Source organism: Talaromyces marneffei, chromosome 2 (genome assembly GCF_009556855.1).
Source record: "Talaromyces marneffei chromosome 2, complete sequence".
Classification (NCBI taxonomy): Eukaryota; Fungi; Ascomycota; class Eurotiomycetes; order Eurotiales; family Trichocomaceae; genus Talaromyces; species Talaromyces marneffei.
Window position 1 is genome coordinate 47,170 of NC_072349.1, and position 14,879 is coordinate 62,048.

Below are 14,879 nucleotides of genomic sequence, written 5' to 3' on the forward strand. Positions count from 1 at the left end.
TACTAGTAACGATTGAAGATGAGGGAACCAAGCCACAAAGGGAACTAGTACACATGCCGGAGCTAACTATAGAGGAAATCGAACGGAAAGTCTTTGAAGCTAAGCCATGGAAAGCACCTAGAGAAGATAGCCTTCCAGCAATAGTATAAAGGCAGCTCTGGCCAGTGGTTAAAGAAAGAGTGTTTCTTATCTTTTAGATATTACTTCAAGATAGTAACCTTCCTTCCCAATGGAGAAAGGCTAAGATTATACCACTAAAGAAGCCGGCAAAGGACAACTACTCGCTAGCGAAATCATGGAGACCGATATCATTGCTCTCCATGCTAGGCAAGATCCTAGAAGCAGTTATTACAGAAAGGATATCCTATACAGTTGAAACATTTAGTCTATTGCCCACAAATCACTTTGGAGCAAGAAAGAGGCGTTCTGTAGAACAGGTACTTTTATTACTTCAAGAAGAAATCTATAAGGCTTCGAGAAATAGGAAGGTACTTAGCTTGGTTAGTTTTGATGTCCAAGGGGCATATAATGGGGTCTTTAAAGAGAGACTACTGCAGAGACTTAAGGTAAGAGGAATACCGGACAAAATAGTCCAATGGATTAATACTTTCTACTCAAGACGCACAGCAACTATCTTGGTCAATAGATTTATAAGTAAACAATAGGAACTACTACAGGCAGGCTTACCACAAGGATCACCACTGTCTCTAATACTATTTCTCTTCTTTAATGCGGATCTAGTGCAATATAAGATAAGCGCGGTAGGAGGATTAATTGCATTTGTGGATAATTACACAGCCTAGGTAATAAGTCCGACTGCCGAATCAAACCGACTCGGCATCCAGGCTATAATTGATAGAGCTCTAGACTAGGAGAGACGGAGTGGAGCTACATTTGAAAGTGAAAAGACAGCTATTGTGCACTTCACCCAGAATATAGACCGATCGAGCAGTACGCCATTTACAATTAGGGGGAAAATAGTCAAACTAAAGGATAGGGCAAAGATCCTAAGGGTAGTGATGGACTCCTAACTACGCTTTAAGAAACACATCGCCAATGCTACCACTAAAAGACTCACAGTAGTAATAGTACTAAGAAGACTGAAAATGATATCCCCACGAATAGCAAGACAATTGTTCATAGCAACAGTTGCACCAGTGGCAGATTATACTTTTAATGTCTAGAGATATACCTATGAAGTAAAAAGAACACAGTATTTGAATAAAGTGTAGAAATATAAAGCTATTGCAGTCATAGGAGCTTTTTGGATAGTTGCAACCATAGTGGCGGAAGCAGAGGCAGAAATCCTTCCCTTCTACAACCGATATACCAAGAAGGCTACAAAGTTGTGGATCGATATCCAGACCTTGCCTAAATCTAATCCACTAGTGAAGTTGAAAATAGATATGACCCAGAGGTTCACTTCCCCTTTACAAAAGATAGCTCAGGCACTAAAAGCAACAATAATGAAGTAGATAGAGACCATTCAGGCATTCATTGTCTCACTATGGATATACTAGATATAGACAATATATAAAAGGGATAGTGCGAAGGCTACTGAGCTTGCAAGTAAGGCAGTAGGCATTCTAATAGCAACTAGTATATCTGCTAGAGCAGGGCTCGTAGGCATAGGAGGATACATGATAGACACCTAAGTAAATAGCAATAACGATACTATGCCCAGCTACTCTATAACACTAGGCAAAAGGACAGAACAAAACCCTTATATAGCAGAGTTAGAAGTAATAGCAGCAGCACTGGAACGTATCCTAGTCAGGATATGCCGCAGATGGATCACTATTCTTAGTAGTAATAGATCTGCCCTTGCAGCAATCAGCCAACCTTATCAACAGTCCGGCTAAAAGATCATCTAACGGATATATAAACTGGTTCAGACCCTACAGCGCCAGGGAAACGCGATCAACGCAATCTGGGTCCCAGCTTACATAGATATGAACGTGAAGCTTAGGGCAAAAACAGAAGCACAGAAATCAATAAAAACGGAATGCCAACTAGATATACAGCCATATCAAGCCAAATCAACTGCGATTAGACTTGCCATTGCTGAACAACGACAAGAATAGACTCTCCCAGAGAGCGTCGGAAAGTACTCAAAGGCTATTAACACTGCACTCCTAGGAAAGCACACCAGAAGTCTATATAATGGACTGAATCGGAAAGAGGCAAAGACACTAGCTCAACTTCGGATAGGTATGATAAGGCTTAATAGCTATTTGAACAGGATAGGCGTAGTAGACTCTGATCTCTGTGCCTGTGGCTAAGCAAGCGAGACGGTGGAACACTTTTTATTCCGCTGCACGCAATGGACAGCGATGAGAGAGGGCATGAATCAATGCATGCAGACGAAACGAGGAAATCTGTCCTTCTTCTTAGGCGGAAAATCACGCTCAGACTCTGATCGATGGCAACCGGATATGAAGGCTGTCCAGGCAGCAATCAAGTACGCGATTACAACAGGAAGATTGGAGCAGGAACCTAAACCTGAACCTCAAGCAATACAGTGAAGAATAAACCAATCCACCTCTTACCCCGTACCCCTCTCCTTCCTCTTTCCCTGCCCCGTCCTAGGTAGATACAGCTGCAGCCGCTAAAGATAGAACACTGCACACTTAGAGAAGATAACCTTTAAGGCTATCTACTAGCCAACACCAAGGGAACCTCTATAACACCAACCGAAGACCCCAAACACCAAGCATATGTGACACGAGAACAAAAATATGGATTGAATGAATGATATTTATTACGCCCGGAGGAACTAACCCTATAGGGCACTAGTACGCTAATTACATAATGAGAATTTGAGTGGGACCCTGTAATGTATTGTATTGTGTGTCTACCTAAGAGGGAAAATTATCTGGCACAGGTGGCCTTACATAATTGTGTGTAGATGTCACGGACCTGGATCTGTCTTAGTTAAACAGCGTTGTGTCGAGGTACGCTAGGCTTGGTTTGAACCACATAAAGGTTCCTTGATAATCGTCGATAGAGTGGCTTGAGTGAACGAAGTAACAATAGTCGAACTTGTGTCTGGAAGTCTTAAATGTAACTAAGATAGAAGAGATCCCCTGTACAGCCTGATGCCCGTACGAGTATGAATGCCTTGCTGACTCTCACTGTTGTATTCAAGTGACTTATGTCAAAAAACTATGAAGAACTAAATACATGATGGTGAATGAGTGTCCTTATATATCCAGTCCTCCCTGTTCCGTATATTTTATATTATATACTTTATACTCATTCCTGAGTATTCCATAGCAAGTATATAATATACTATCCAATCACGTTCCTTCATAAGATATACTTCGTATCTTATCGGTGTCTTTGTGGTTTCTGTCGGATTGATGGGTTTACTCCAGGCCAATCCTGAATAGTAGCTTACAAAGATGAAAAGAAGAATTGACTAGCAAGATTGTCTGTATTGAGTTCTCTCTCTGTCTGTCTGAATACATGAGGTTCCAAAGCCGGGTTTTTATAGACATCTGGTGAGCTGGTTTTATCGAATCCGGCATGTGTGACAGTGGTCAAAACCATGGATTGAGCTATCTAGGTGCACCGAGTCTACAGGCAATATCAAACATGGAGAAGAAAAGGAAAGAAGAAAAAGAAGCTATCCGCCTAGCAAAGGATATTTATGCCTTCCCTTGTGTGAGGGCCTTTCCCAACTAGGCACCGCTCAAGGAGCAATCCCAATATGGCACTGTCAGGGTTCGAAGCCCTATCGACGGGAATACCCTCCTCAGTCCTACCAGCTCTGCCAAGAGTCTCCGCCACGGCGCCTTGGTGATAGCTTACCGTACGGCTGTCACACATGTAGGGTTGACATCATTTGTGACCTATTGTCGGAATCCGTGTATTGTGTATTATCCTTGTAACACAGCTTGCTTAACAAAATTGTATTTCTGTCCATGTTGTTGTTTTTCTGACCAATGTACGAGTGGGCGTGGGCTTATACCCTTCGTTGTGGGCCCCTTATCGCTACTCTCTGCCAAGGCACTAGTATACATTTGAGCTTCTCTAATTGGCCAGATTCTTGCTTGAGCAGCATCCCAGAAAGGATTAGCCTGCCTTAATTACCAGGCTTCCAACACCTATCATGAGGGGTAAAATTGGGGGCTATAAAGTAGAGCTTCTGATTGACTGCCTCTGGATATCCGGATTATCTGACAGTTTCGAGTATATCTTTGGTCACGTGATTTCTGTAGTCCAATTATCTTTCTTGGGTTCTCCGTTTCTGTTGTCCAATCGTTCCTTCCGGTCTGTTTCTTATATCGCGTAGCATATGCAGGTGATTGGTTTCGTAACAGTAGAACTGTGCGCGCTATTTTAGTAAGGAGGTCTCTTGGTAAATCCTTGTAATGAGGACCGGTTGATATCCAATGAGAGCAGCTGAGTGGATTTATGCGCTGCAATAACCGTATCCGGGATAGCCGTAAAATAACGTCTGTCAATTATTGAGTCCTACTCACATACCCAGCTGGCCACATACTTCAAGTTTCAACATTTCCCTGTTCTTTAAGCCTCTCTTTCACTTTCACTCTGATTATTTTATCCCGTACAAAATAAACCAAAATTTTGCTGCACTTTTCCATCTTTTCTATCTTTTGTCCTCTGTCTGCTGAGATGGGCGCGATAACTACGTTTGAATTTACATCACCTGATATTGGGTATGTTAGGCTTGATCGCTATGCTAGCTACTCCTTGATACCAAACCCGCTCCCTTGTTTTGCTTTGGACACGAACTTTCTACTCATTTCCTAGCAATGGTAACCCCAGCCGGGGTGTCTTATTATTCTCTTGAGGACACAATCAATCAATTCTTTTCTGGCAGGGCCGTCACACGGGAAGAATAGTCTTTCAAAAAGGATCGGGGGTATGACATTGTCGCATTTCGTGGCTCACTGTCAAGATATGAGTCAAGACATCCAGTCCGTTAGTTTCCGCTCCTTTTTTTCCTTCATCTTTTTATCCACAAGGTTGTCTATCTCTTGCCGCTCTTCCGAAGTTAGTAGTTGGAAACGATCGGCGAGATTCCCCTCGCCGAAAAATCTTCTGTCAATCTTCGCCCAATATATCATGTCGAAAGCCCAACTTCTCCTTGCTGCATAATTAACCCAAAAATCTCCACTTTCCCAGCTATCCCTCATATATGTAGAAAGACGGTGTTCTTCGGCTAATAGTCCACGATCGAGCGCCACTTTCTCTCTCTCTTCAAGTACCCTAAGAAATGTCACTAGGCGTGTCTCATAGACATTGGTCCAGTCATCCAGCCCTCCCGGCCAGTATTCGGGAAGTTCCAGAAGAAGCCAGAATGGGGCGCTATAAGCGAACTCAAGTGGCGCTGAATAGGTATATTCCCAATCTATTGCCCCAACGACCCTGAATTCTGAATTTGCCAGAATATTTGCAGGACGGAAGTCGTCACAGAATAGCTTGAACGGGCCCTGGTTATTATACTTGCAAAACCGATCCTCCCTTGCAAGTTTCCTGAATAGAAACCTTGCGATACACTTTGTTCTGCAGTCTTCTGGTGAGTCAATAGCGTCATTGTGCTGAGTAATAAGGTGGGATATATGCATATCAGCAAGGGCCCGGTAGTAGGATGACGATGTCATAAAAGGACCATTAGGGAGTAGATAAGGGGGAAAGTTTCCAACTTGGACAAGCTCATTCATGTTTAACGTCAATGGACGGTGCTTAACGATCCATAGATCATCAAACTCATCATCCTCATTTGTTCTGGCTATACAGCCAATTTCCGTGAATGTGTGCTTTGACAGCTGAAGCATAATATCGGCCATTTGACCATAAGCGAATATTAGCCGTTCTTCCGAAATTTGGGTATCCAAAATTGGTCGTTTATCGTCTGGTATCCCTGGAGTATTGAGCGCATCGACGAGGTCGTATTCGTGTTCTATATACTCCATAATGATGAAAGGACCTAGCTCATCTGGACTCTCCCTGGTCATGCCATAATGAAGAATATGAGGCACTGGAATAGTGGTATGGCGCTCAAGGAAACGTATTACGGAAACTTCTCGTTGAACCTTTTCTTCTGGAAACATCGACACTCCATAGCAAGGAACTCGCATAATGGCAGAACCACCATCGACAAACTTCAATCGCACCCAGACATTGAAAGAGCCTCGGCCAGGCGTAAGAAGCGTGTCGGGAACACCGCCTCTCCATTTATCTATCAGGTTCCCCACGGCAACTAGATTTTCTCTTTTCAAAAGCTTCTCTTTTTTCCAGGTATCGAAACGCTTCCCACTCTGCTCCCATGCCACATCGTCGAAATCCATACACTTTGCGGTAAGAATGGGGAAAGACATGATAATGAAGTGGAAGGGAATATGCAAGAAATGTGTGTGGTGGTTAATATCTCAGATCTGGTAGTGAAATGGAAGACTGTCGCAGCAAACACGTCAATTTAAGACTGCTTACCTTCTTAGCTATGGCTGCATGGGGAGAAAGGCGCGAAACTGACCAGTCAGCTTTTCAAAACGTGTGTGTTACGAGAGCGAGGTATCACGTGATAGAAATTTTCAGAGGCTTCTGCCTTGATTGGCTGCCTCACGAAGGGGACATGGCGACAAACCACCACAAAGAAGGGCCAATAATATTTGGAGTGCCGCAGGCATCTATTCCCCAGTAACACAACATACAGTCCAGCGTTTAGTTACTTACTAGCCACATGGTATTGGCTGTATGGTCCCTTCACGTTTGGGCCCATGTTTGAGCTATAGGACAAGTGTTACCTTCAGTTGGATAGGATTCTAGTATTGATCAAGCGCCAACGGTGCCAGCACGAAGCGTGATTTTTAGAACCAATGGCAGAAACCTATAGAACGCCGTGCTTTGATTTAATGCAATTTCTTGGTGTATCGTGGTCCGCTGGATGTTGTGTTATGACAAGTAGAAGCGAATATTAGGGATGCTATAAAACGGACGTTCATCTCACACAATTGCAATCATCAGATCTCTCGCTTGAACTATGAATTATCACCATCCTGTTAAGCTGTTTTCTTTGTTTATCAGAACATTGAGACCCATTGAAGATCCACGAAGAGTTTCCTGCTTCAATCCACAGCATATCTTTTTCTACATATCCCTTCTGTTGTGGTGAGAGTTCTTCCTACCAAAGCACCTGCTTTAAACTGTTTTCCTAAGTAAATTTAAAGAATCCACTAGGATTCAATCCGGCATCGTTATTCCGAAATCCCGACATCATGTCTCGCGAGGAAGCCAGGTTTAATCTGGATATCTCCAGCGACACGGCGAAACAAGTTCAGGAACGTGGAAGAGATTCTCAAAAATCACGTGGAGTACTTCCCAGTAGTGGAAACCTTGACGAGATGAAGCTCGCTGGTCCCGTTGAGGAGGAGTTGATGACCAAGGCTGGGAGAGAGTCTCAGAAGAGAAAGGAGGAGAAAAAGTAGGGGCTCCAAGTGTGGCACAATCTCAAGAGCAAATGTCTCGTTCTGCGTTCAAGACTGGGTGGTGAAACCAAAAGAAAGAATCACATCCAGGTTGGGAGAGGGAGAGCTCGTGGCTTGGAGTCGCTTGGAAACTGTGGCATAGCAAATTGTGGCTGGAATGACTAGTTACTTCTTCGGATATGGTAGTTAGAATGGCGTCGTCGTCGCTTCTGGTAATGGTACTTTGTCCAGTTGTTTGAACATGATAGCAATTTTGACAGACATGTTTCACCCAACTCGTAGTACGGTGAGTGTGCGAGGATCCAAAAACTGGTCAAGTATCTCACAGGCCAATATATTCCGAAAACCGAGGCAAAATCTTCTCCCGTAGGTGTCGGATGGTTTTCGGTGCAACTTTTCTCTTAATGCTGGCTTCTATTAGTCGTTGTTGTGAGTACTTATTCTACAGAACATTGAGGAAATACAAACGTAGCGAGCGGTGCGAGCCAAACATGATCAAGCAGATTTGGTTGCTTCTTTCTGAAACTTCTTGCGTTCAATAGAGTACTGCTACTAGAATAGGTTGAGTTTAAGAACAATGATGTCTAAAAGATCCAAGGTTCGCGACATACAATGAGTTAGCGCTGCTCGTGATGATTCACCGGATAGGAATTCTCGCTTCCGGTCACCTTCCAGCGATACTGTAGGCTAGATCAACCAAGTGATTGCTTAGGCAACAAGCTCCCGTTAAAATTCTAACATAGTACGTCTGTTGACAGGGATGATGCAGGAGGGAACTAAAGCAGCTTGATTGGCTAGCATCTCAAGCGCCTCCTGCAACATACATTACCTGACTCTCGCTAGCATTTTCCAAACAACGCCTAAGCTGCTTTCTTGCCCTATAGAAGGACATACTCTGCCGCCAGCCTAGAGACTTATGCGAGGCTCATGTATGGAGAGGAGACTGAAACGTATAGTTTTCCGCCTTCATTCATTGACCTCTACCTTGCCAATCATAGATTACATCGACCGTGATTCTCCAGGCACGCACATAAATGATATGGAGCTTCGATTTACAATGCTGAGACAGACAATGTACGGGCTCCCGCTTTTAATTAGCAGATATATGGAGATTTCGATTCAGCCATCCTCGATCAAATCCAACTCAAACTGCAGTACGAGGATCTAGATCAACCGGCCAGAAAGAAGATTTTCCAGCATTTTCTGCAGGAATATTCGGCGGTTATCGAGGAAGAAGCCTTGACACAGTTCTCGGAGGTTAAGCTAAATGGCCGCCAGGTAGGACCATTGTGAGAATCTGAAACATTTAATGCTAATTCCGTCACGATACAGATCAAAAACGTTGTGAAAATAGCCCATAATGTTGCGATGAGCGAAAACACAGGAGTGTGTGCAAGTCATCTACGCCTAGCTCTCACTCAAAGTAGATACATGACAGACGTTATTTTACGGCTATCCCGGATACGGTTATTGCAGCGCATAAATCCACTCAGCTGCTCTCATTGGATATCAACCGGTCCTCATTACAAGGATTTACCAAGAGACCTCCTTACTAAAATAGCGCGCACAGTTCTACTGTTACGAAACCAATCACCTGCATATGCTACGCGATATAAGAAACAGACCGGAAGGAACGATTGGACAACAGAAACGGAAAACCCAAGAAAGATAATTGGACTACAGAAATCACGTGACCAAAGATATACTCGAAACCACAAAGACACCGATAAGATACGAAGTATATCTTATGAAGGAACGTGATTGGATAGTATATTATATACTTGCTATGGGATACTCAGGAATGAGTATAAAGTATATAATATAAAATATACGGAACAGGGAGGACTGGATATATAAGGACACTCATTCACCATCATGTATTTAGTTCTTCATAGTTCTTTGACATAAGTCACTTGAATACAACAGTGAGAGTCAGCAAGGCATTCATACTCGTACGGGCACCAGGGTGTACGAGGGATCTCTTCTATCTTAGTTACATTTAAGACTTCCGGACACAAGTTCGACTATTGTTACTTCGTTCACTCAAGCCACTCTATCGACGATTATCAAGGAACCTTTGTGTGGTTCAAACCAAGCCTAGCGTACCTCGACACAACGCTGTTTAACTAAGACAGATCCAGGTCCGTGACATCTACACACAATTATGTAAGGCCACCTGTGCCAGATAATTTTCCCTCTTAGGTAGACACACAATACAATACATTACAGCGTCCCACTTAAATTCTCAATACAGTATTCCCACTCAAGGTGTTGTCGGAATCCGTGTATTGTGTATTATCCTTGTAACACAGCTTGCTTAACAAAATTGTATGTCTGTCCATGTTGTTGTTTTTCTGACCAATGTACGAGTGGGCGTGGGCTTATCCCCTACTTTGGGGGCTTGTGTAATTAGCTATGCCTCTTCCGGTTAACTAGGGATCCTTGATATGCGATTGGCTAGCAGGTATCACCGCCCTCGGTGTCTCTCACCGCCTATTTTTTTTAGTGTTCGCGGCCCCATACAAATTACTAGGAGAATGTATCAAACCCTAAACACATCAATATTTAACACATAATACAAATTTGAAGCTATTCCCAGATCCCAAAAGGTTAGATATATACGGTTAACACATATGAAAGTTCCGGAGGCACGTTCTTCCGGTCTCCGGCCGGCAAAGTGGCACGTCGCAGGCCTGGCATATAAACGTCGTAAATGACGGGCTTTGGCCGGTTTGACGCTTAGGATTCTTATATAGACACCAAATACAGCGTTTTTGAACCTTTAAATAACTTTTTACTACCAAATGTGGTAAGGAAGTGTTATTCTGTGGTTTTGGAGGCTGTAGATCCTCTGTCTTGCGTTTCTTTGTGCTTGTCGGCTGCATATAGCGCGCCATTGGAGGAGCAAATAGTAAAAGCGACTTAGAAAGCTGCCTTCGGAACTGGGAATGGGTAAGTGAAGCTATTCCCAGTTCTTTACAACGTACAGAATGAATTTTATAGGCGTTGACAATGCCTACATCTAGGCACCAGTTCCATAAGGGCCACCATGAGCGAAAAGCTTTTATATGAGTATCATATACTGCTCTATGCTGATTGGCTATATCCACCCCTCCCATATGGGAATTGTAATCATCAATAAAGCGTGGGATAGGCATATTTTTGACCGCTTGTTCGCCGAATTCTTTATGCACCAGGGGGCCATTTGTTGAGGTCTTTTGAGGCCTTCGGCGCGTACGCTCAATATAATCATCTGTCTGATCAACCGTATGAATTGTGGTGAGTGCAAGGACAATATTATTATCTTGCCATGCAACGCAGAGAACGTCATTGACAGGGATAGCACAAACTTTGTGATATGGGATATATGACCCCAAATCTTTGAGTTTTTTGAGCAGATTGGGGAACTCTTTATGAGGCCGAGTAGTGCCACGAGCCCCAACTTGTATCTCTCGAAGCGCTTTGAATAGATTAACGCTAGTAAAGTAGTTGTCAAGGTACAAATCATATGTTTTATTGTCCTTTGGCAGCGTTTGTACGAGCTCATACACCATTTGGCCCGTTTTAGTAAGCTCCTTTGCCATTCCCACCTCAACAACCCCCTTTGTACGGCTTGCCGGGTAAAAATAGTAGCAATAACCATGATCCGCAAGAACGAATATCTTGAAGCCTTGGCTGATTGGTTTATTAGGCATTTTATATGTGTGAGAAGATCTTCCGTGGCTACACACCATTGCCTCATCAATCGATATATTGGACGAAGGAATATATAGATTTTTTGAAGCTTTTCGCAGTATATCAAACACGGTATGAACTTTATGCCACCAGATACCGCTCAATTGCTCCTCGCTTAGTTGTAATTCCTCTTCCTCCGTAGGCTCCGGGCGGTAATATGTTGATATAAAGCCTCCGGGGACCTCAGAGGGCTCAGATATATGAAAAAAGCGCTTCAATTGCTCAAACCGGAAGCACGTTATATAGTTAGATAACGGGTGGTTGGCATGAACTGATTTGTTATGCTTCTCCTCGTCCCAGTAATCTTTCAGCTGGGGTTCCTTAGTAAATCCCATATATATTTGAGCTCCCACAAAAGCCTTGAGTTCTCCAGGTGTTGTTGATCGCCAATTTCGGTGGTGTGGGTTCATATTCTTTGATAGTTTCGCGTACGCATACATATTTGTATTATCAGCGAGAACTTTGAATAAATCCTCGGTAAAGAATAGGCTAAAGATTTGATACGGCTCCATAATATCAATATAGGGTGGAATTTGCAGCTTAGGAGCGCGCTTTTTATCAGTCTGTATGGGCTCAAAGCGGACCTCATTCGCCTCAGGAATCTGCTTTAGAATAGCCACAGCCTCGGCTCTTTTTCCTGTTAATATTGGCTGGGGATCAGAGCCAGGCGGATACATCTCCGTAACAATATTTGAAGGCGCCAATGCCATACCTTTTGACGTCTTTGTACGGCTTCAAATTGAATATATTGACTGTAAAAGGGGCTCCGGGCTGGAGATTTTCTGCCGGTTTTTTGATACGGGCCTCTGCTACTACTCTAGCCAATGAGAGGCCTTCATTTGATATCAGCGGGCCCCTGCCGCCCGAGGAGGCCAATCGGAGGCCTTAAATCCAACAAAAACTTACTAATATCCCTAAACGGCATAGCTAATTACACAAGCCCCCAAAGTAGGGGATACCCTTCGTTGTGGGCCCCTTATCGCTACTCTCTGCCAAGGCACTAGTATACATTTGAGCTTCTCTAATTGGCCAGATTCTTGCTTGAGCAGCATCCCAGAAAGGATTAGCCTGCCTTAATTACCAGGCTTCCAACAGGTGTCTTGGCGTCGGATGATAGCTTGTATTAGTAAGCCCACAGTATTCTTTGATAATGCAGACTCCCTTTAATTCATAGGATAGTAATCATCCATTCGTAAAAACTGATTTCTGGAAATGAATAGATTATAGAGCTCATAAAGAAGTTGAGGTGTTTAGTGTCACATCTACCTGACCTGCATAGTACAATTCACGAGGACTCTGAATCGTCCGTCCCTGGTTGCTCCCATTCGTCCTCATTCGTCCTCACCCATCCATTACAACCGTCACGTAACTTTAACGCTATACTGAATCTGATCTTAGCGCCCGGCTGACCAAAACAAGTTCCCATGTCTGGTTGCAAGAGCGTGTCTTGTCAACACAAGTCGAAATGTCGCAGAAAGAGCTAAATGAACTACGCAAGCGTCTTGAAGAAGAACAACGACGACGAGAGGAAGCGGAACGGAAACTGAACCTCGAAATACTACAGACTCGAAATACCACACTCCCCGAATTTCTCGACGCGTGCCACGAACAGATCTCTTCCTCGGTCTGACTATTCAGAAGGACAAAAAGTCGTCAACAAAGGGTGATCCTGCCAATGCGGACCGCAAGTTGCGACCGAGCAGAATCCAGGAGTGGATAGACTTTCCAGACCAGCAGATGGTAATATAAGCGGACCTCATGGATGCAGATTTGTGACCGAACGTCACTTTACATCGTTGCTAGCACTGAGGGAATCCGGAAAGGACATTATAAAACGAATGCACGGTTCTGAACTCGATATCGGATATTTTCAACGCGAGACCGTGGAGTCGCGTGTTGCGTCCGTGGTCGAAGAGCTCTATGCCAGCCGGCAACTGCGGCGAAAATTCAACCTTCGTGGAAACGTGACTTTTGAAAACCATGCCAACACACTGACAGACGAATCCAGAATCGTCACCGATATGAGCTCTCTCCGTTTGGAGCCGGAAGGACCCCGTCGCTCTGAGCGCCAAGCGAGACGGTCTCGGGACACCTCTAGGTCAACATTACGGGTGAGAAGACAAACAGCCGCACAGCCACGCCGCCCTCATCCTCGAGCAGACCAGTTTTGCGTTTACAACCGGGGCCCGGACGAGAAGGTTCCGTCCTTTCTCATCGAATACAAAGCCCTATCTAAGCTGTCTCTTGCTCACATCAAAACCGGACTGCAGGACATGGAACTGGACCGCATCGTTCGATACTAGAAAGACGAATCACCAGAGGACATCTGCCGTCGTGTTGTCGCTGCAGTGATTACACAGCTCTTCTACTACATGTACGAAGGCGGAAATGAATACGGCTGCGTGGCAACGGGCGAAGCCTTCATATTCCTCCGTGTGCCTCACAATAACCCTTCGACTGTTCTTTACTATCTATCGGTACCGCAAGAAGATGTTGGCAATACCACTAAATGGCCTAGAGATGACAATCGGCTACATCTAACCGCAGTCGGCTAGCTTCTCGCTTTCACCCTGCGAGCTTTGCAAACTTCTCCGCGGGATATTGCTTAGAGAAATCGACACATGGATGAATTGAAAACATGGGAAATGGTATATGATGACCTACTGGAGGAAATTGAGGAGAAAGCCATTCCGGCTTCTGACTATAGACCACCGCTCAGCCGATCGAATTATTACCGCCAGTCTCCCGTGAAGACGAGGTCGAAGTCTATGATGGCCTTTTCCTGTGAGCCATCGCAGGAATCACGATTATTAGATTACGAAGACGATGCCGATGATAGCTTGGACCCATCCACTCCCAGTCGAGCGCCCCGTGACTCTCGGTCTCCTTGGCGTCAAGCCACAGCCGCCACAACCCGAATATCGACCAGATCACAACAATCGGCTTCAAAAGGCAAGTCTCGAAAGTACTGTACTCAACAGTGCCTTCGCGGCTTGCGTGGTAAGGGACCACTGGATAGGAAATGTCCCAACGCGAGCGAGCACGGAACCGATCGACATCAACTCAATACCGTGATGCTTATTAAATTATTGGATCGACAGCTCTCTGAGGACCCAGAACCGAACAAAGAGCTTGGATGCGAATCACTTCACATATATGGCACGCGCGGAGCTCTTTTCAAGATCACTCTCTGGTCGCATGGGTATACCTTTGTTGGGAAAGGTGTTCCGATCGACTTCATCGAGTGTGCTAAACGCGAGGAGATGATGTATTCCCATCTCCGTGCAATTCAAGGGCAGTACGTCCCAGTCGTCTTGGTGGTCTCAGTCTTCGTCGACCGTTTTCATATGATGGTATCGCCATGATGGTTCACTTAACTCTGATGAGCTATGCGGGGAGAAACCTGGCCAGGAAACACGAAGTCGATGAGGCGAAGCTCATTGAAGAGGCTGAGACCTCTTTACGTGCCATTCACAATCTTGGTGTTCTCCACAGCGATCCAATCCCGGGGAACATGATATGGAATGAGAAGGACCAACGGGTCATGTTCATTGACTTCGAGCGCGCCCGATATCAAAAGCGAATACCATTGGGAACTATTACTGCCAACTAAAAACGGAAACGGGTGACCAGCGTCTGGGACAAAAGTCCAAACAAACGCTCCGACTCCTTTCAACGGGAGCTATC

At 44.5% G+C, this 14,879-nt stretch overlaps 5 protein-coding genes across 5 annotated transcripts; 3 read left to right on the forward strand and 2 right to left on the reverse strand.

The window, feature by feature from the left end:
- Positions 1–4,934: 4,934 nt before the first annotated feature.
- Positions 4,935–6,350, reverse strand: EYB26_002365 (uncharacterized protein; the record flags this gene model as incomplete). The annotated part of the gene is made up of 1 exon (XM_054261670.1): positions 4,935–6,350. The coding sequence occupies one exon, from the start codon at positions 6,348–6,350 to the stop codon at positions 4,935–4,937; it is 1,416 nt and encodes a 471-aa protein (XP_054117645.1).
- Positions 6,351–7,012: 662 nt separating this feature from the next.
- On the forward strand, positions 7,013–7,457 carry EYB26_002366 (uncharacterized protein; the record flags this gene model as incomplete). Its single annotated transcript, XM_054261671.1, has 3 exons — positions 7,013–7,030; positions 7,087–7,140; positions 7,200–7,457. 3 exons carry the CDS (start codon positions 7,013–7,015, stop codon positions 7,455–7,457), a joined length of 330 nt encoding a protein of 109 aa, XP_054117646.1.
- Positions 7,458–10,479: 3,022 nt separating this feature from the next.
- Positions 10,480–11,902, reverse strand: EYB26_002367 (uncharacterized protein; the record flags this gene model as incomplete). The annotated part of the gene is made up of 2 exons (XM_054261672.1): positions 10,480–10,518; positions 10,568–11,902. The coding sequence occupies 2 exons, from the start codon at positions 11,900–11,902 to the stop codon at positions 10,480–10,482; spliced, it is 1,374 nt and encodes a 457-aa protein (XP_054117647.1).
- A 755-nt stretch (positions 11,903–12,657) lies between these two features.
- EYB26_002368 (uncharacterized protein) lies at positions 12,658–13,495 on the forward strand (the record flags this gene model as incomplete). The annotated part of the gene is made up of 2 exons (XM_054261673.1): positions 12,658–12,816; positions 12,896–13,495. The coding sequence occupies 2 exons, from the start codon at positions 12,658–12,660 to the stop codon at positions 13,493–13,495; spliced, it is 759 nt and encodes a 252-aa protein (XP_054117648.1).
- A 342-nt stretch (positions 13,496–13,837) lies between these two features.
- On the forward strand, positions 13,838–14,557 carry EYB26_002369 (uncharacterized protein; the record flags this gene model as incomplete). The annotated part of the gene is made up of 1 exon (XM_054261674.1): positions 13,838–14,557. One exon carries the CDS (start codon positions 13,838–13,840, stop codon positions 14,555–14,557), a length of 720 nt encoding a protein of 239 aa, XP_054117649.1.
- Positions 14,558–14,879: the final 322 nt, after the last annotated feature.